Source organism: Macaca fascicularis, chromosome 16 (genome assembly GCF_037993035.2).
Source record: "Macaca fascicularis isolate 582-1 chromosome 16, T2T-MFA8v1.1".
Classification (NCBI taxonomy): Eukaryota; Metazoa; Chordata; class Mammalia; order Primates; family Cercopithecidae; genus Macaca; species Macaca fascicularis.
Window position 1 is genome coordinate 7,588,862 of NC_088390.1, and position 17,919 is coordinate 7,606,780.

Here is a 17,919-nt window from a genome sequence, read left to right on the forward strand (position 1 = left end):
ACTCTGTCTCAAAAAAAAAAAAAAAGAAATGGATGGAGAGCTGAGGATAAAGGTAGGAAACTTGTGTCCCAGGCAATCGGAATAGTCAGAGAAGGTACAAAGGCGAAGGAGCTGATGAAAGTCAGGCTCAGGCCGGTTGCAGTGGCTCACGCCTGTAATCCCAGCACCTTGGGAGGCCGAGGCGGGGGGATCACTTGAGATCAGGAGTTCGAGACCAGCCTGACCAACATGGTGAAACCCTGTCTCTACTAAAAATACAAAATACAAAATTAGCCAGGCGTGGTGGTGCATGCCTGTAATCCCAGCTACTTGGGAGGCTGAGGTAGGAGAATGGCTTGAACCTGGGAGGTAGAGTTTGCAGTGAGTGGAGATCACAATACTGCACTCCAGCCTGAGCAACAAGGGTGAAACTCCGTCTCAAAACAAACAAACAAACAAACAAGAAACCCAAAACAAACAAAACAAAAAATCCCAAGAGCAAAACTTCATCTCAAAAAAAAAAAAAAAAGATCAGGCTCAGAATTGCCCGCCCAGCCTTGCAACCCCACCAAGCCCTGCCCTGTTATCAGGCTGAGTCTTCTCTTCCCTCGTCCAGAGGGGAATGGAACATGTTGGGAGACAGGAGGTCATTTTGGAGACCCAGGTTTGAATTCTGCTGCCTCCATATCTTGGCTGCGGCATTTAAGCAAAATAATTCACTCATCTGTGCAACAAATATTTATTGAGCAACTACTATGGTAAGGCATTAGCCAGGTTCTAGGGAACAAAGATGAGTAAACCACAGTCCCCGCCCCCATGACATGACAGTAGGAGAGTCAGATGAGCACAGATGGTAACATTATGAGATAGTGGTATGGTTGGGGCAAAAACAGGCGTCTGTGGATCAAAGGGAGCCCCTAACCAGAGAGAGAAGGCCCAGGTAGAGTCTCTTGGGGAATTCCCTGGGATCACCCATTCATTCAACAAATACAGTCCAGGAGCGGTGGCTCACGCCTGTAATCCCAGCACTTTGGGAGGCCCAGACGGGCGGATCGCGAGGTCAGGAGATCGAGACCATCCTGGCTAACACGGTGAAACCCCGTCTCTACAAAAAAAATACAAAAAACTAGCCGGGTGAGGTGGCAGGTGCCTGTAGTCCCAGCTACTCGGGAGGCTGAGGCAGGAGAATGGCGTAAACCCGGGAGGTGGAGCTTGCAGTGAGCTGAGATCCGGCCACTGCACTCCAGCCTGGGCGACAGAGCAAGACTCCGTCTAAAAAAAAACAAAACAAACAAAAAAACAAATACATAAAGTGCCTACTGTGTGTCAGGCACTAAGCAAGACACCAGAGAAACAACGGTCTACAAGACAGATTTGGCCCCTGAACCAGTGGAACTTCACGGTTGAGTGAGGGAGGGAGAGCAGAAGTGTGAGTTGTGAGAAATGCAATGATGGAAACACAGCACTGTCATCGAGACTAACACAGGGGATACACACACGGGTCGGGAGGCAGAATGTTGCGATGTTGGACCAAAATTAGACTGTCCTTGTGAACTTACGCAATATGTATCTATCCTATCTTTGTCTGCTGAAAGGCCTCGCTTCCAGGGATGCTGAGTTTACCCGGTGCCCAGATCTTAGTTGCTAAATATCCTTCTCCGTGAAAGGGCACCGTTCCTTGAAGAAATGGCTTCTGATCTCAGGGCTGGTGCGGAGGAAGTACAAGGTACAGCTGGAATATCTTATTATGAAAGAAAGGAACGGAAGGAACAGAGGGAGGCAGGGAAGGAGGGGAAGGAAGGATGATAGCATTTCTATATGAAGTCTATTTGTGATACCAAACTTGGTAATAGAATGAATGAACCGGCTTAAATATAGCACATTTATGTTCTTAAAATAACCAGCGAAGGAAACTAGAAGCCAGAATGGGAAGAGGCCAAGGAAGGAGGGTTTCGGAATGAGAGCGGGAAACAATCGTAGAGGCTGCAAATAAGTAAGATGAGAGCCAAGGTGTGTCTGCTGGATTTAGTACAAGAGAGACCCGTGGTGATGGCCAACCACGTGGAGTCCATGTTCACTGAGGAAGTGGGGAGAAGAGGACAGCAGGGTCATCAGTGAAGAGATGGTAGGTAAAGTCTGGGGAAGAGCCCAGGATGGTGGCACATAGCAACTCATCCTGGTTTTTTCCAGAACTGTCCTGGTTTTAGCATTGGAAGTCCCTCATCCTGGGAACCTCCTCAGTCCCCGGCAAACTAGGATGGTCACTGTCCACTCTCAGGTTTGCTAGTATCACCATATTCAGTAGTCACCGCCAGACTGGGGAGGCTAGGCCATATTTATTCATTCAACAAACTTTTGCTGGCCCTGGAAATACAATGCCTGTAAAACATACACAGTCCCTACCCTTACAGACTACGTGAAATTCTTTATTTGCATTTAAGTGATGTTTTTTTGAGATGGAGTTTCACTCTTGTTGCCCAGGCTAAAGTGCAATTGCACGATCTCAGATCACTGCAACCTCTGCCTCCTGGGTTCAAGCGATTCTCCTGCCTCAGTCTCCCAAGTAGCTGGGATCTCGGCTCGCTGCAACCTCCGTCTCTTGGCTTCAAGCTATTCTCCTGCCTCAGCCTCCTAAGTGGGATTAGGTGTAAGCCACCACACCCGGATAATTTTTGTAGTTTTAGTAGAGACGGGGTTTCACCATGTTGGCCAGGCTGGTCTCAAACTCCTGACCTCAAGTGACCCACCTGCCTCAGTCTCCCAAAGTGCTAGGATTACAGGCGTGAGCCACCATTCACAGCCTTACATTTAAGGGATATTAATCAAGCTGGATATCCAAAAAGAAAAACAAAAAACAAAATGACAAAGCCTTTTTTTTCCTTTAGAATCATGATTAAAAATGTGAAAAGTAAGAAAAGTGTAAAAAGGCAGGAATAAAAAGATTGGCAGATTTCCTTTCAGTATTTTTCCTACATGTTTCCCAAGTTACTTCCTATCAGTGTCCTAAAAAAATGCAAGTTAATTTTAACTTTGGCCGCAAACCAAGAACAAAAAGGTTAAGTGTATTGAATTAATTTTTCAAGCCAAAGTTAAAGGATCTGAGGATGATCTGCTGTCTCCAAGGCTCCAATCTCTGTTTTTTTCCTTTAGCAGGTGTGATCACACGCTGGCCGAGGTGGGTAGTGACTTTCCCTCGCCTCAGCAGGCTTCCTGCTGTACAATTTTTTTCTTTTTACAAATTAAAATGCTGCATTCACCTGATAATAAAAATCAAGTAGAGGCCGGGCGCGGTGGCTCACGCCTGTAATCCCAGCACTTTGGAAAGCTGAGGCGGGTGGATCATCTGAGGTGGGGAGTTCGAGACCAGCCTGACCAACATGGTGAAACCCCATCTCTTCCAAAAATGCAAAAATTAGCCTGGCGTGGTGGCAGGCGCCTGTAATCCCAGCTACTCAGGAGGCTGAGACAGGAGAGTTGCTTGAACCCAGGAGGCAGAGGTTGCAGTGAGCTGAGATCCGCCATTGCACTCCAGCCTGGGTGACAAGTGTGAAATTCCATCTTTTCTTTTCTTTCTTCTTTTTTTTTTTTTTTTCAGATGGAGTCTCACTCTGTTGCCCAGGCTGGAGTGCAGTGGCGTGATCTTGGCTCACTGCAAGCTCCGCCTCCCGGGTTCACGCCATTCTCCTGCCTCAGCCTCCAGAGTAGCTGGGACTACAGGCGCCCGCCACCACACCTAGCTAATTTTTTTTTTTTTTTTTTTTTTTTTTTTTTTTTTTTTTTTTTGAGACGGAGTCTTGCTCTGTCGCCCAGGCTGGAGTGCAGTGGCCTGATCTCGGCTCACTACAAGCTCCGCCTCCCGGGTTCACGCCATTCTCCTGCCTCAGCCTCCCGAGTAGCTGGGACTACAGGCGCCCGCCACCTCGCCCGGCTAGTTTTTTGTATTTTTTAGTAGAGACGGGGTTTCACTGTGTTAGCCAGGATGGTCTCGATCTCCCGACCTCATGATCCGCCCGTCTCGGCCTCCCAAAGTGCTGGGATTACAGGCTTGAGCCACCGCGCCCGGCCTAATTTTTTGTATTTTTAGTAGAGACAGGGTTTCACCGTGTTAGCCAGGATAGTCTCGATCTCCTGACCTCATAATCCACCCGTCTTGGCCTCCCAAAGTGTTGGGATTACAGGCGTGAGCCACTGTGCCCGGCCCACCTCGTTGCTGATTTCTAACTCCTGAGCTCAAGCTATCTGCCTACCTCAGCCTCCAAAAGTGCTGGGATTATAGGTGTGAGCCACTATGCCTGGCCTCTATTTCTTTATATATAAAATTTAGTTAATACTGACTTTCTAATATAAAACATGAAATGTTACCTAAGCAGAATGTGTATGAAAAAAACGTGAATTTTGTTGTTGTTGCTATTTTTTGAGACGGATTCTTGCTCTGTCACCCAGACTGGAGTGCAGTGGCGCTATCTCGGCTTGCTACAACCTCTGCCTCCCAGGTTCAAGTGATTCTCCTGTCTCAGCCTCCCGAATAGCTGGGATTAGGTACGCACCACCATGTCTGGCTAATTTTTATATTTTTAGTAGAGATGGGGTTTAACCATGTTGGTCAGGCTGGTCTCAAACTCCTGACCTTGTGATCCACCCGCCTCAGCCTCCCAAAGTGCTGGGATTACAGGTGTGAGCCACTACGCCCAGCCAAAAACATGAATTTTTAAACTCACGTTGTCTCTCATTTCTCTCCCCAGTGATGACTATATTACCTTAATATTAATTATTTTGGTTATATATAGGTAAACCTCTGTTCTTCCATCCTTTTTTTTTTTTTTGAGACAGAGTTTTGCTCTGTTGCCCAGGCTGGAGTGCAATGGCATGACCTCAGTTCACTGCAACCTCCGCTTCCCGAGTCAAGAGATTCTCATGCCTCAGCCTCCTGACTAGCTGGGATTACAGATGTGTGCCACCACGCCTGGTGAATTTTTGTATTTTTAGTAGAGACAGGGTTTCACCATGTGGGCCAGACTGGTCTCGAGCTACTGACCTCGTGATTTGCCTGCTTCAGCCTCCCAAAGTGCTGGGATTACAGGTGTGAGCCACCGCACCCGGCCTATTCCACCTATTTTTGTCATTTCTCTGGTGAGAGAAGCAGCTTGCAATTCCTCTTTCTCTCCTCACTTCCACATGTGACCTTTTCTCGGCTTCATGTTAACAAAAGTCAAAGGCAGGGCACAGTGGCTCATGCCTGTAATCCCAGCACTTTGGGAGGCTGAGGCAGGTGGATCACAAGGTCAAGAGTTTGAGACCAGCCTGACCAACATGGTGAAACCCTCTCTCTACTAAAAATACAAAAATTAGCCAGGCATGGTGATGTGCATCTGTAGTCCCAGCTACTCAGGAGGCTGAGGCAGGAGAATCACTTGAACCTGGGAGGCAGAGGTTGCAGTGAGCCAAGATTGTGCCATTGCACTCCAGCCTGGGTGACAGAACGAGACTCCATCTCAAAAAAAAAAAAAAAAAAAAAAGTTAAAATTGTGGGCCTTTGCAGTCTTTGCTGTCATTAAGTCTTCTGGATTTTTCTTTTTTTTTTTTTTTTTTTTTGAGACGGAGTCTCGCTCTGCCGCCCAGGCTGGAGTGCAGTGGCTGGATCTCAGCTCACTGCAAGCTCCGCCTCCCGGGTTCACGCCATTCTCCTGCCTCAGCCTCCCAAGTAGCTGGGACTACAGGCGCCCGCCACCGCACCCGGCTAGTTTTTTTTTGTATTTTTTAGTAGAGACGGGGTTTCACCGTGTTAGCCAGGATGGTCTCGATCTCCTGACCTCGTGATCCGCCCATCTCGGCCTCCCAAAGTGCTGGGATTACAGGCTTGAGCCACCGCGCCCGGCCGTCTTCTGGATTTTTCTACAGGTTGACTCTAAAAGCTGAAATCCAGTCAAGGATATTTATATTATTATGGCCACATGAACATTGTTTCTCAATCCCATAATCCATGTGTCACTCAAAGGACAATGTGGCAAGCAAACACTAAGGCCCTAAATTGATACTGTATCAATTAAATACAATAGTGTCATGTTACAACTTGTGTTTCATTTATTTTATTTTATTTTTTATTTTTATTTTTTTGAGAGATGAACTCTTGCTCTGTCGCCCAGGCTGGAGTGCAGTGGCACAATCTCGCCTCACTGCAACCTCTACCTCCTGGGTTTGAGCAATTCTCCTGCCTCAGCTTCCCAAGTAGCTGGGACTACAGGCGTGTGCCACCACACCCAGCTAATTTTTGTATTTTTTAGTAGAGATGCCGTTTCACTACATGTTGGCCAGGCTAGTCTTGAACTCCTGACCTCAGGTGATCCACCCACTTTGGCCTCCCAAAGTGCTGGGATTACAGGCGTGAGCCACTGCGCCCGGCCTATTTATTTTATTTGTTACAGAGACAGGGTCTCACTCTGCTGCCCAGGCTTCGGTTCAATGGGGTGATCATAGCTCACTGCAACCTCAAATTCCTGGGCTGAAGTGATCCTCCTGACTTAGCCTCCAGCTGGGACTACAGGGGCATGCCATCACACCTGGATAATTTTTCTTGTATTTTTTGTAGAGATGGAGAGGGGTTCTCACTATGTTACCCAGGCTGGTCTTGAACTCCTGGCCTCAAGAGATCCTCTCGTCTAAGCCTCTCAAAGCTCTAGGGGTACAGGCATGAGCCGTGATACCCAACCTGTATTTATTTATTTTTATTTTATTATTTATTTATTATTATTATTTTTTGAGACAGAGTCTTGCTATGCAGACCAAGCTGGAGTTCAGTGCCCAGATCATAGCTCATGGCAACCTGGAATTCCTGGGCTCAAGCGATCCTCCTGCCTCAGTCTCCCAGTTAGCTGAGACTACAGGTGCACACCATGATGCCCAACTGTTTTATGGCTTTTTTTTTTTGAGATGGAGTCTCGCTCTGTTGCCCAGGCTGGCGTGCAGTCATGCAATCTTGGCTCATTGCAACCTCCGCCTCCCGGGTTCAAGCAATTCTCCGCCTCAGCCTCCCGAGTAGCTGAGATTACAGGTGCCCACCACCATGTCCGGCTAATTTTTTTTTTTTTTTGAGATGGAGTCTCGCTCTATTGCTCAGGCTGGAGTGCAGTGGCGCGATCTCGGCTCACTGCAAGCTCCGCCTCTTGGGTTCATGCCATTCTTCTGCCTCAGCCTCCCGAGTAGCTGGGACAACTGTGTACACCACCACAGCTGGCTAATTTTTTTGTATTTTTAGTAGAGACGGGGTTTCACTGTGTTAGCCAGGATGGTCTCGATCTTCTCTCCTCATGATCCACCCACCTCGGCCTCCCAAAGTGCTGGGATTACAGGCGTGAGCCACTGCACCTGGCCTCATTTTTGTGTTTTTTAGTAGAGATGGGGTTTCTACTAAACTCCACCTTGGCCTCCCAAAGTGCTGGGATTACAGGTGTGAGCCACCGCAACTGGTCCCAGCTGTTTTTTATTTACATCGTGATTTCAGTTTTGAAAATTTTCTGGGCCGGGCGCGGTGGCTCAAGCCTGTAATCCCAGCACTTTGGGAGGCCGAGACGGGCGGATCATGAGGCCAGGAGATCGAGACCATCCTGGCTAACACGGTGAAACCCCGTCTCTACTAAAAAATACAAAAAAAAAAAAAACTAGCTGGGCGCGGTGGCAGGCGCCTGTAGTCCCAACTACTCGGGAGGCTGAGGCAGGAGAATGGCATGAACCCGGGAGGCAGAGCTTGCAGTGAGCTGAGATCCGGCCACTGCACTCCAGCCTGGGCAGCAGAGGGAGACTCCGTCTCAAAAAAAAAAAAAAAAAAAAAAAAAAAAAGAAAATTTTCTGGAGATTCTAACTGCTTTTCTTTCTTTGCATACTTTTTTTTTTTTTTTTTTTTTTTTTACAGGGTCTTACTCTGTTGCTCATGCTGGAATACAGTGGTGTGATCACAGCTCACTGCAGCCTCGACCTCCCAGGCTCAGGTGATCCTCCCATCTCAACCTCCTGAGTAGCTGGGAATACAGGCATGCACCACCATGCCCAGCTCTCTTTAAGTATATTAGGTAGTACTCTGTTTCCTGAATTATCTGTTTCCTCCAATGTCAAATTGTTTGTTAATTTTGGTCTTTCTTTTTTGAGATGTCGCCCAGGCTGGAGTGCAGTGGTGTGATCTCGGCTCGCTGCAACCTCTGTCTCCTGGGTTCAAGCAATTCTCTGCCTCAGCTTCCTGAGTAGCTGGGATTACAGGCGCCTGCCATCATGCCCGGCTAATTTTTTTTTTTGTATTTTTAGTAGAGACGGGGTTTCACCATCTTGGCCAGGAAGGTCTTGAACTCCTGACCTCGTGATCCACCTGCCTTGGGCTCCCAAAGTGCTGGGATTACAGGTGCGAACCACCTCACCAGGCCAATTTTGGTCTTTTTCTTTTTTGAGACAAGGCTCTGTTGCCCAGGCTGGAGTGTAGTGTTGCAATCACAGCTCACTGCAGCCTCAAACTCCTGGGCTCAAACAATCCTCCTACCTCGGCCTCCTGAGTAGCTGGGACTACAGGTGTGGGCTAAATTTTTTAAACTTTTTTGTAGAGATGGGGTCTTGCTGTTGCCCAGACTGATCTTGAACTCCTGGCCCCCAGCCTTGGCCTTCTGGGATTACAGGCGTGAGCCACCGTGCCGGACCAATTTTGGTCTGTCTTTTGCATGCTGCTGGTCCTCCTCAGATGCTTAGCAATCATTGGTAATGATGGGCTTCAGAACGTGCAACCCCAAACGATGCACCTCGTCATAGTGAGTGTTTTCAGCTGAAGGAATTTGAGAAAACCGCAGAAGCCGAAGGGTCTTTCTTACCGTCTCCTGCCCTTCTTCCCTGAACCAGGTCGTACAACCTGGAACTCCCTGTCCTTTTCCTGAAGCAGCAAATAATAGCCTCCTGTCAGAGGCGCCCTCCCTGCACCTGGAGGAAAGCAGCGTCCTTATCGCTGAAGACACAGGGACACAGAAGAATCTGAACCAACAGGCCTTCCTGAGTTCCCCATCTCCCCGCAGGAGGTGCCCGCACACGCACAGTCCCGTCGCTGCCACGGCCGCACACAACGGACCTCGCCCTGGTGGTGCACGCCCGGGCTGGGCGCTCGGAGGTCGGGTGGGCGCCCATTCCGTCCGCTGCACGCACAGCGCCCAGCCAGAGGCTCGGAGTTTAATCATACACAGCGTCCGGCTTCCTGTCCCCAGCGCCCCCTCCCGCCCCGTTTCCCTTGCCCCTCCCTCTCCCCAGCCCGATCCGCCCGCCGGCTCCCCCTCCCCCGATCCCTCGGGTCCCGGGATGGGGGGGCGGTGAGGCAGGCACAGCCCCCCGCCCCCATGGCCGCCCGTCGGAGCCAGAGGCGGAGGGGGCGCCGGGGGGAGCCGGGCACCGCCCTGCTGGTCCCGCTCGCGCTGGGCCTGGGCCTGGCGCTGGCCTGCCTCGGCCTCCTGCTGGCCGTGGTCAGCCTGGGGAGCCGGGCATCGCTGTCCGCCCAGGTGAGGCCCCGCTGCGCACCCCTTCTTGGGCACATCAGGAGCTGAGACTGCAGAGGGGCCGCTGGGGGCCGGGTGGGCTGAAGGCAAGGGGAAGGGAGGATGGGTGGAGGGCGAGATGTCAGGTGGAGAGGCACAGGGTGACGCTGCCTCCTTCCCAGCAGGAGCCTGCCCAGGAGGAGCTGGTGGCAGAGGAAGACCAGGACCCATCGGTGAGTGGGCGTGGGCGCGGTCTGCAGGCTGCTGGGCCACGGGAAGTGTGCACAGCTGAGGCTGCAGGTGTGTGCAACTGTGCCAGCCGCACACGAGGTGTGTGCAGGGTGTGTGAACACAGTGCGTGCATGGGTGTGTGTCTGTAGGGGTGTGTGTGCGTGGTGACAACTCTGTGTGAGGGGTTTGTGCTGGGGTTGTGCCACCTGAGTCTGAGGTGTTTATTGGCTGGGGGTGACCTGGATGTATGAGATATGTGAGTCTGCGTGGAAGAGGGTTGTGGTTGTGTACAGGGTGCGTGTCCTCTATGCTTGGTGACTGGGTGTGGGCGTGTGTGCAATGTGTCAGTTGAGTGCAGGGTCTGTATTGGTTGTGCATGGGTGGGAAAGTGTAGCTGGTCTAGAGGAAAGGGTGAGACCTGGGGCCTGACTCCCAGCCTCGCCTTTGCCCGGGGCCCCAGCTGTAGCTGGCTGAGGGGCTTAATCTGTCCCTAAGACTTCTGTGCCTATTGCTGGCTGGTGGCTCTCCTGACAGGCCCCGTCTGTCTCACTTTATATCTCTGGGAGTCCCTGGTTGAACCCTGCCCTGATTCCCCTAGGAACTGAATCCCCAGGCAGAAGAAAGTCGGGATCCTGTGCCTTTCCTGAACCGACTAGTTCGGCCTCGCAGAAGTGGTGAGTATCCCTCTATCCCAACCTCAGGAAGCTGGCAGAGCAAAAGCCATTATCCACAGGGAGAAACTGAGGCACGGAGGGTGAAAGGAGGCTCAGAGTCACGCAGCTAAGCAGCCAAGACTCAAACCTAGGGATTCTCGCCCTCCTGTGAAGCTTCTTCTGTCACATGGATGTACTCCTTCAGACCCTACCCCAAACAGGAAGGCAGGGTGGCCATGAGTTAGAAGAACTACTGGGATCCTGATGGAGACTAGGCTGGGGAGTCGGAGGCCTGGACCCCAGTAGGCAAAGAGACTTAGGAATCGGATGAGGGGGTGGCCGAATGACCACGTGTCCAAGTCGGCATGCAACTGTCCTGACACCCACCTGTTATCTCAGTGTGATTAGTAGCAGCTTCCCGTTTTGCTCTCAGAAGTATCCCAGTGTGGATGACAAATTACAGTCACTCTATTTACCGAGGAAGATGAGGTCTGAGATTCTAAGGCCAGGAGTCTGGACAAGAATAAGGATGCCAGGCTCCCTGAGAGGGGAACGGGGCTGGGAGAGTGGCTCTGGGACCCCCAGTAGGGCCCACTTTGTTCATCTGTCTTTCCTTGATCCTCAGCACCTAAAGGCCGGAAAACACGGGCTCGAAGAGCGATCGCAGCCCATTATGAAGGTGGGTGATGGGTGAGCCATACCCGGGAGAAGAGGAGCAGGTGGCAGAGGGGCAGGGCAGGTCTCATCAACCCTTTCCTGTGCTTTACAGTTCATCCACGACCTGGACAGGATGGAGCGCAGGCGGGTGAGACCCCATCCCCCCCACAGCACTGGCCTCCTGGGAAAAGGGCCCCTCAAAACATTTGACCTCCAACTCCTTTCCCTGCCATCAGTCTCAGAATCACAGAAGCCAGTTCATGAAGGTCTTGGTTCTCTCTGTGACCCAGGCATGCGACCCCACGAACTACCCCTGCCTTTCCCCAGAACTCTGCCCAGCTCCCCCAGCAAATCACTGCCCCTGCTCTCTCCTTCAGCCCTCATTCTTCTCCAAGAAGCACTTTTCATTCTTTTTTTTTTTCTCCTCCATATTCCATGTCCTGATGATCTTTTTCTCAAAATGCTGCTAGTGTCTGCTCATGTTTTCCATTTCTACCCCACCCTCTACTTCAGCACCATGACCTCAGAACCTCAAACGCAGCCTCTTGCTCCTTCCCCATTCCACACCCTCTGCACCCCTCCACTCCATCCGACCTGTGCTGCCATGCTGAGCCCCTAAACTTCACTTTTGTTATGGTATTGGCTCTCTACATGGCTTCCGGTCTCTTCGTGGTCTGGTCTCAACCTAATTTCCCTGCACTCTTACGCTGTCCTCATGCTTGCTGGGCTGACACCCCTGCCCCCGGTGTGCCTCTTCTGGACTTTGCACATACCATCCCCTCACCCAGAATGCCCTTCCACTGTGAGAGGCAGGGAGGCATGAGGGGTGCTCAGCCGAGGGGTTCACAGCAGAGATGGTGAGAAGTGGATGGGTTCAGCCTGTGACCTGAAGATATTACTGACTTACGGGTTGGAGGTAAAGAATGAAAGAAAGGGAGGAATCACAGATGACGTCTAGATTTTTAATTTTTTTTAAGACAGAGTCTCACTCTGTCACCCAGGTTGGAGTGCAGTGGTGCGATCTCAGCTCACTGCAACCTCCACCTCCCAGATTCAAGAGATTCTCCTGCCTCAGCCTCCCAAGTAGCTGGGATTACAGGCGTGTGCCACCACACCCAGCTAATTTTTATATTTTTAGTAGAGACAGGGTTTCGCCATGTTTTCCAGGCTGGTCTCAAACTCTTGACCTCCAGTGATCTGCCCGCCTCAGCCTCCCAAAGTGCTGGGATTACAGGCGTGAGCCACCGCACCCAGCCAGCTTCTAGATGTTTAACTTGGGTATCTCTGGGAAGAATGATGCCATTTCCTAAAAGGGGTTGACCAAGGAAGAAATAGGTGGGAAGTATGTAAGATAATTATTAATGTTGGGATGTCTAAAATAAACAAGTGGATAAATGACAATAAAGTAAATTCCACAAATGGATGACTGGACATTGTCGACTAGCTCAGGCTAAGTCAGGACGGATAAAGCCAGGAGTCGTGGCCATATGTGTGTGTGTTTTTTTTTTTTTTTTTTTTTTTTTGAGACAGAGTCTCACTCTGTCACCCAGGCTGGAGTGTAGTGGTGCAATCTTGGCTCACTGCAACCCCTGCCTCCTGGGTCCCAGTGATTCTCCTGTCTCAGCCTCCCAAGTAGCTGAGATTATAGGCAGGCGCCACCACACCCAGCTCATTTTTGTATTTTTTAGTAGAGACAGAGTTTCACCATGTTGGCTAGGCTGGTCTTGAACTCCTGATCTCAGGTGATCTGCCAGCTTCAGCCTCCCAAAGTGCTGGGATTACAGGCGTGAGCCCCTGTGCCCGGCCTATCGATGGCATTTAAAGCCACAGGATTGGATGAGACGCCAGGAGAAGGAAGGGCCCCACGAATGAAGCCCTGAGGCTCTTGGGCATCTCGAAGTGGAGCTAAGGGGAAAACCAGAGAGACTGAGAAGAAGCCGGACAGAGAGGAAGAAACCCAGGCAGGGTGGCATCCTGGATTGAGAGAAACCACTGTTTCAAGGAGGATGTGGCTGTCTGTGTTGAATGCAGCTGAGAGATCACATGAGATGAGAACAGAGAAATGATGGCTGGGTTTGGTAATGTGAAAGTCCTGCTGACCTTAAGGAGGGTGGTTTCAGTGGCATAGTTAGAACAGGAAGGCAGTGTGCATTGGGTTGAGAAGAAAATGAGAAATAAGGAACTGGAGGCTGGGACAACCTTTTTTTTTTTTGAGTCAGAGTTTCACTCTTGTTGCCCAGGCTGGAGTGCAATGGCGCAATCTCGGCTCACCACAGCCTCCGCCTCCCGGGTTCAAGCAATTCTCCTGCCTTAGCCTCCTGAGTAGCTGAGATTACAGGCATGCGCCACCACACCTGGCTAATTTTGTATTTTTAGTAGAGATAGGGTTTCTCCATGTTGGTCAGGCTGGTCTCGAACTCCTGACATCCAGTGATTCGCCCTCCTCGGCCTCCCAAAGTGCTGGGATTACAAGCATGAGCCACTGCACCTGGCCTAGGACAAGCCTTTTTAGATGTTTCTCTGTAACAAGGAGCAGAGAAATAGGCCAGCAGGTGGAGGGTTGTGTGGATCAAGGAAAAGTTTAGTTCTGTGAATAATACTATTTTTATCTGAACTAACACATACTGAGGGCTTTCTTGAGATAGGCACTGTGTCTGGCACTTGTGTTTGGTCTTATCTAATCCTCACAACAACCCTAAAAAGAAGATACTCTAATTACCTCCATTTTACAGATGGAGGTTACACAACTTGTCTGAGGCCATGAGATACTAAGTGGTGGAGCCAAGATTTGAACCCAGCTAGAATGTGCCTGTGTACTGGACATGGTCTGCATGAAAGGCGAGGTGGCTGGTACAGGGGTGAGGGGTCCATGCAGGGGCCACATCCAAAAAGGGGAGAGGGAAGTTTCCAGAAAGAAGAGAGGACACATCTCCCACCATTACCAGAGGGTCAAAGGAGCACAAGAGAACAGGTGGGTTTGTAGATTTACTGGGGGGAGATGAGGGAGCCTTTGCTCGATGACTTCTAGGTTCTAGGGACAACTAGGGAGACGGAGACAGGAGATTTGAGGAGGAATGGTACAAAATCTCATCTTGCTGATTATGAAAGCAAGCTTCGTGGGGGAATGTAAGATTGCCAGGCAGGACAGAATGTCCAGGTGAGGTCTGTGGCTGAAGACAAATGATACCAGGCAAGCCCTCCGTGGTTCTGGCACACCATGCCCTTTGGCTACAAGCAGCCTTTGCTCAGGCTGGCTCCATAGGTAGGAACGTCCTCTCTTCTCTGCCCTCCCTACCCTTCATGCCCAGGTCAGCCTTCCTCCCCTCTGTATAGACCACTTATTTTGGCAGTTATCCAGACATTCATTCATTCATTGACTCAACATGCATTGAAGACCTACTGTTTGCTAGGGGCCATGCTAGGTGCCCACAGCAACTAATATCCAGACCCCCCCCCACTTTTTTTTTTTTTTGAGACAGAGTCTCGCTCTGTCGCCCAGGCTGGATTGCAGTGGCGCAATCTTGGCTTACTGCAAGCTCTGCCTCCTGGGTTCACGCCATTCTCCTGCCTTAGCCTCCCAAGTAGCTGGGACTACAGGCACCTGCCACCACACCTGACTAATTTTTTTTATGTTTTAGGAGAGATGGGGTTTCACCATGTTAGCCAGGATGGTCTCAATCTCCTGACCTCGTGATCCACTCGCCTCAGCCTCCCAAAGTGCTGGGATTACAGGTGTGAGCCACTGCACCTGGCCTCAGACCGATTTTTAAGGAGTCACTGTCTAGGAGAGGAAACAAGCATATAAATTTGTAATTACAGGTCGGGTGCAGTGGCTCACACCTATAATCCCAGCACTTTGGGATGCCGAGGCAGGTGGATCACTTGAGGTCAGGAGTTCGAGACCAGCCTGGCCAACATGATGTCTCTACAAACATACAAAAAAGAAAAAAATTAGCCAGGTTTGGTGGCACGTGCCTGTAATCCCAGCTACTTGGGAGGCTGAGGCATGAGAATCACTTGAACCCGGGAAGCGGAGGCTGCAGTGAGCCGAGATTGCACCACTGCACTCCAGCCTAGGCGACAGAGTGAGACTCCATCTCAAAAAAAAAAAAAAAAAAAAAAAAAAAAATTCTAATTACAGTGGAATGTGACAAAAACAATAATGAAAGTGGCCAAAGATACTGGGCAACACATGGGAAGACAGACACGGCTGTGGAGTCAGGGATTCCCTCCCTACATTGCAAGATGCCACTGGGCCTTGAAGCAGGAGCGTAAGACAAGACAGGCAAGGGGTCAAGGACGGTGGGTGGAAGCAGAAGCAGCCCCTGGGGCAAAAGCCCCGGGTTTGACCAGAGCATGATGAGGCTGGGGGACTCTTAAGTTCAGCATGGCAGAAGCAGAAAGTGCTGGAGGAGCGAGATGGGGATATGGCTGGAGACAGAAGCCAGGCCACACGGTGGCATGTGGGAACTATTCTGAGGTGAGCCATGGGAAGGAGGAAGGCGAGGTGGGCTTACATCTGCATCTTAGAGACTCATTCTGTGGCTTTGTGTAGGGAATAACCTGGAGGAAGCCAGAATGGAAACAGGGAATGCTGGGAAAAGCAGACGGAGGCACCAGATGGGGGAGACAGGGGAGAGAGCTATTTAAGAGGCAGGATTGATAGGAACTGTTGATCGATGAATGATATGGGTAAAGGAGAGGGAGCTCCGCTTGAGTATCCCCCTGGTGGCAGAACCAAATGTGGAAAACAGACAGTAAAGCAAGTGTGGGATGAGGGGAGTCAGCTCAGCGTTGGTCAAGATGAGTTTGAGGGCTGTTGCTGTTCAGATGGCGCAGTTGGCAGGGTAAGGAAGGGAAGGAAACTTCAGTGCTGGAGACTCTGCAGAGCACAGGCTGTGGGAACCCATTGGTGGAAATAAAAATGCCCAGTGAGCATCACTTTTTTTTTTTTTTGGAGACACAGTCTAGCTCTGTTGCCCAGGCTGGAGTGCAGTGGCGCGATCTTGGCTCACTGCAACTTCCCCCTCCTGGGTTCAAGCAATTCTCCTGCCTCAGCCTCCCAAGTAGCTAGGATTACAGGTGCCTGCCACCATGCTTGGCTAGTTTTTGTATTTTTAGTAGAGACGGGGTTTCACCATGTTGGCCAGGCTGGTCTTAAACTCCCGACCTCCGGTGATCCGCCTGCTTCGGCCTCTCAAAATGCTGGGATTACAGGCGTGAGCCACTGTGCCTGGCTGAGCATGATGTTTTCAAGGTGCATCTGTGCCATAGCGTGTATCAGTACTTCACTCTTTTTATGGCCAAATAATATTCCATTATATGGATAGACATTTTGTTGATGGACATTTGGGTGTCATTTTATTATTTTTAGTTGTACTAATTCAAATAATGTATGTTTACATCCTCAACATAAAAGAAGCAAATAATATAGATATCCATGAAGTCAAACGTTTAAATCCCCTCATACTTCTCCTTCAGTTCTACTCTTCTCCCCAGAAGTGACTGCAGGTGACAATCTGCCCCGAATGTCTCTGGCCATATACATTAGATTTTTTCACATAACTTCCTAGTCAACTGTGGGCACCATAGGGGATGGATTCTCCCTTGCCCGGGGTGATCTATGTCTTCTGGGTAAAGTGGGCACTGAACGTTCAAATGCTCAGTGGATCCCCGGGGAGTGTGGGGGAGTCCTGTAGAGAGACATTTCCTTATCTCTGAGCATCTGTGTTCAGGTGTGGACGGGACAGTGAGTGGCTGGGAGGAAGCCAGAATCAACAGCTCCAGCCCTCTGCGCTACAACCGCCAGATCGGGGAGTTCATAGTCACCCGGGCTGGGCTCTACTACCTGTACTGTCAGGTAAGCCCCACCTGGCTGCATTGGTAACGCAGTAAGGGAGTGGCGAAGGGTTTGCCAGGAGAGTGGGGGACCAGCTACAAGGCTGGGAGGGTGAGTCGGGGTTTGGGTGGGATGGGATGCCTGCGTCACTGAGGAAATTGGAAATTGAGGCGAGGGCAGGCAGAGGCCTGGACTTGGCCTATTGTCCCCACCCCAGGTGCACTTTGACGAGGGGAAGGCTGTCTACCTGAAGCTGGACTTGCTGGTGGATGGCGTGCTGGCCCTGCGCTGCCTGGAGGAATTCTCAGCCACTGCAGCGAGTTCCCTCGGGCCCCAGCTTCGCCTCTGCCAGGTGTCTGGGCTGTTGGCTCTGCGGCCAGGGTCCTCCCTGCGAATCCGCACCCTCCCCTGGGCCCATCTCAAGGCTGCCCCCTTCCTCACCTACTTCGGACTCTTCCAGGTTCACTGAGGGGCCCTGGTCTCCCCACAGTCGTCCCAGGCTGCCGGCTCCCCTTGGCAGCTATCTGGGCACCCCAGTCCCCTGTGCCCCACCCTCAGCTGCTCTTTGCTCCAGACCTGCCCCTCCCTCTAGAGGCTGCCTGGGCCTGTTCACATGTTTTCCATCCCACATAAATACAGTATTCCCACTCTTATCTTACAACGCCCCCCACCGCCCACTCTCCACCTCACTAGCTCCCCAATCCCTGACCCTTTGAGGCCCCCAGTGATCTCGACTCCCCCTGGCCACAGACCCCCAGGGCATTGTGTTCACTGTACTCTGTGGGCAAGGATGGGTCCAGAAGACCCCACTTCAGGCACTAAGAGGGGCTGGACCTGGCGGCAGGAAGCCAAAGAGACTGGGCCTAGGCCAGGAGTTCCCAAATGTGAGGGGCGAGAAACAAGACAAGCTCCTCCCTTGAGAATTCCCTGTGGATTTTTAAAACAGATATTATTTTTATTATTATTGTGACAAAGTGTTGATAAATGGATATTAAATAGAATAAGTCATAGTCTCTCTCTTTATTGGGGCTCAGGGGACACTCCCAGGGTAGATGGGGGTCGTGGGAAG

At 50.9% G+C, this 17,919-nt stretch overlaps 1 protein-coding gene and 1 long non-coding RNA gene across 6 annotated transcripts; both read left to right on the forward strand.

The window, feature by feature from the left end:
* The first annotated feature begins 1,562 nt into the window (after window positions 1-1,562).
* Window positions 1,563-9,190, forward strand: LOC135967929 (uncharacterized). The gene is made up of 4 exons (XR_010582254.2): window positions 1,563-1,705; window positions 3,130-3,154; window positions 7,886-7,961; window positions 9,021-9,190. It is a non-coding gene; the product is annotated as an uncharacterized lncRNA (long non-coding RNA).
* Window positions 9,191-9,222: 32 nt separating this feature from the next.
* TNFSF12 (TNF superfamily member 12) lies at window positions 9,223-17,858 on the forward strand. Of its 5 annotated transcripts, none has more exons than XR_012425214.1 (8): window positions 9,223-9,494; window positions 9,653-9,703; window positions 10,300-10,375; window positions 10,980-11,033; window positions 11,124-11,159; window positions 13,744-13,982; window positions 16,747-16,871; window positions 17,068-17,858. XR_012425214.1 is itself a non-coding variant. In XM_015437589.4 (7 exons), the coding sequence occupies exons 1-7, from the start codon at window positions 9,336-9,338 to the stop codon at window positions 17,317-17,319; spliced, it is 753 nt and encodes a 250-aa protein (XP_015293075.1). In that variant the 5' UTR covers window positions 9,223-9,335; the 3' UTR covers window positions 17,320-17,858. The 5 variants fall into 5 exon arrangements, 3 of the variants coding, with proteins under 3 accessions (XP_015293075.1, XP_015293076.1, XP_073874570.1); XR_012425215.1 differs by having other exon boundaries at window positions 9,656-9,703; XM_015437589.4 differs by lacking the exon at window positions 13,744-13,982.
* The last annotated feature ends 61 nt before the right edge of the window (window positions 17,859-17,919 follow it).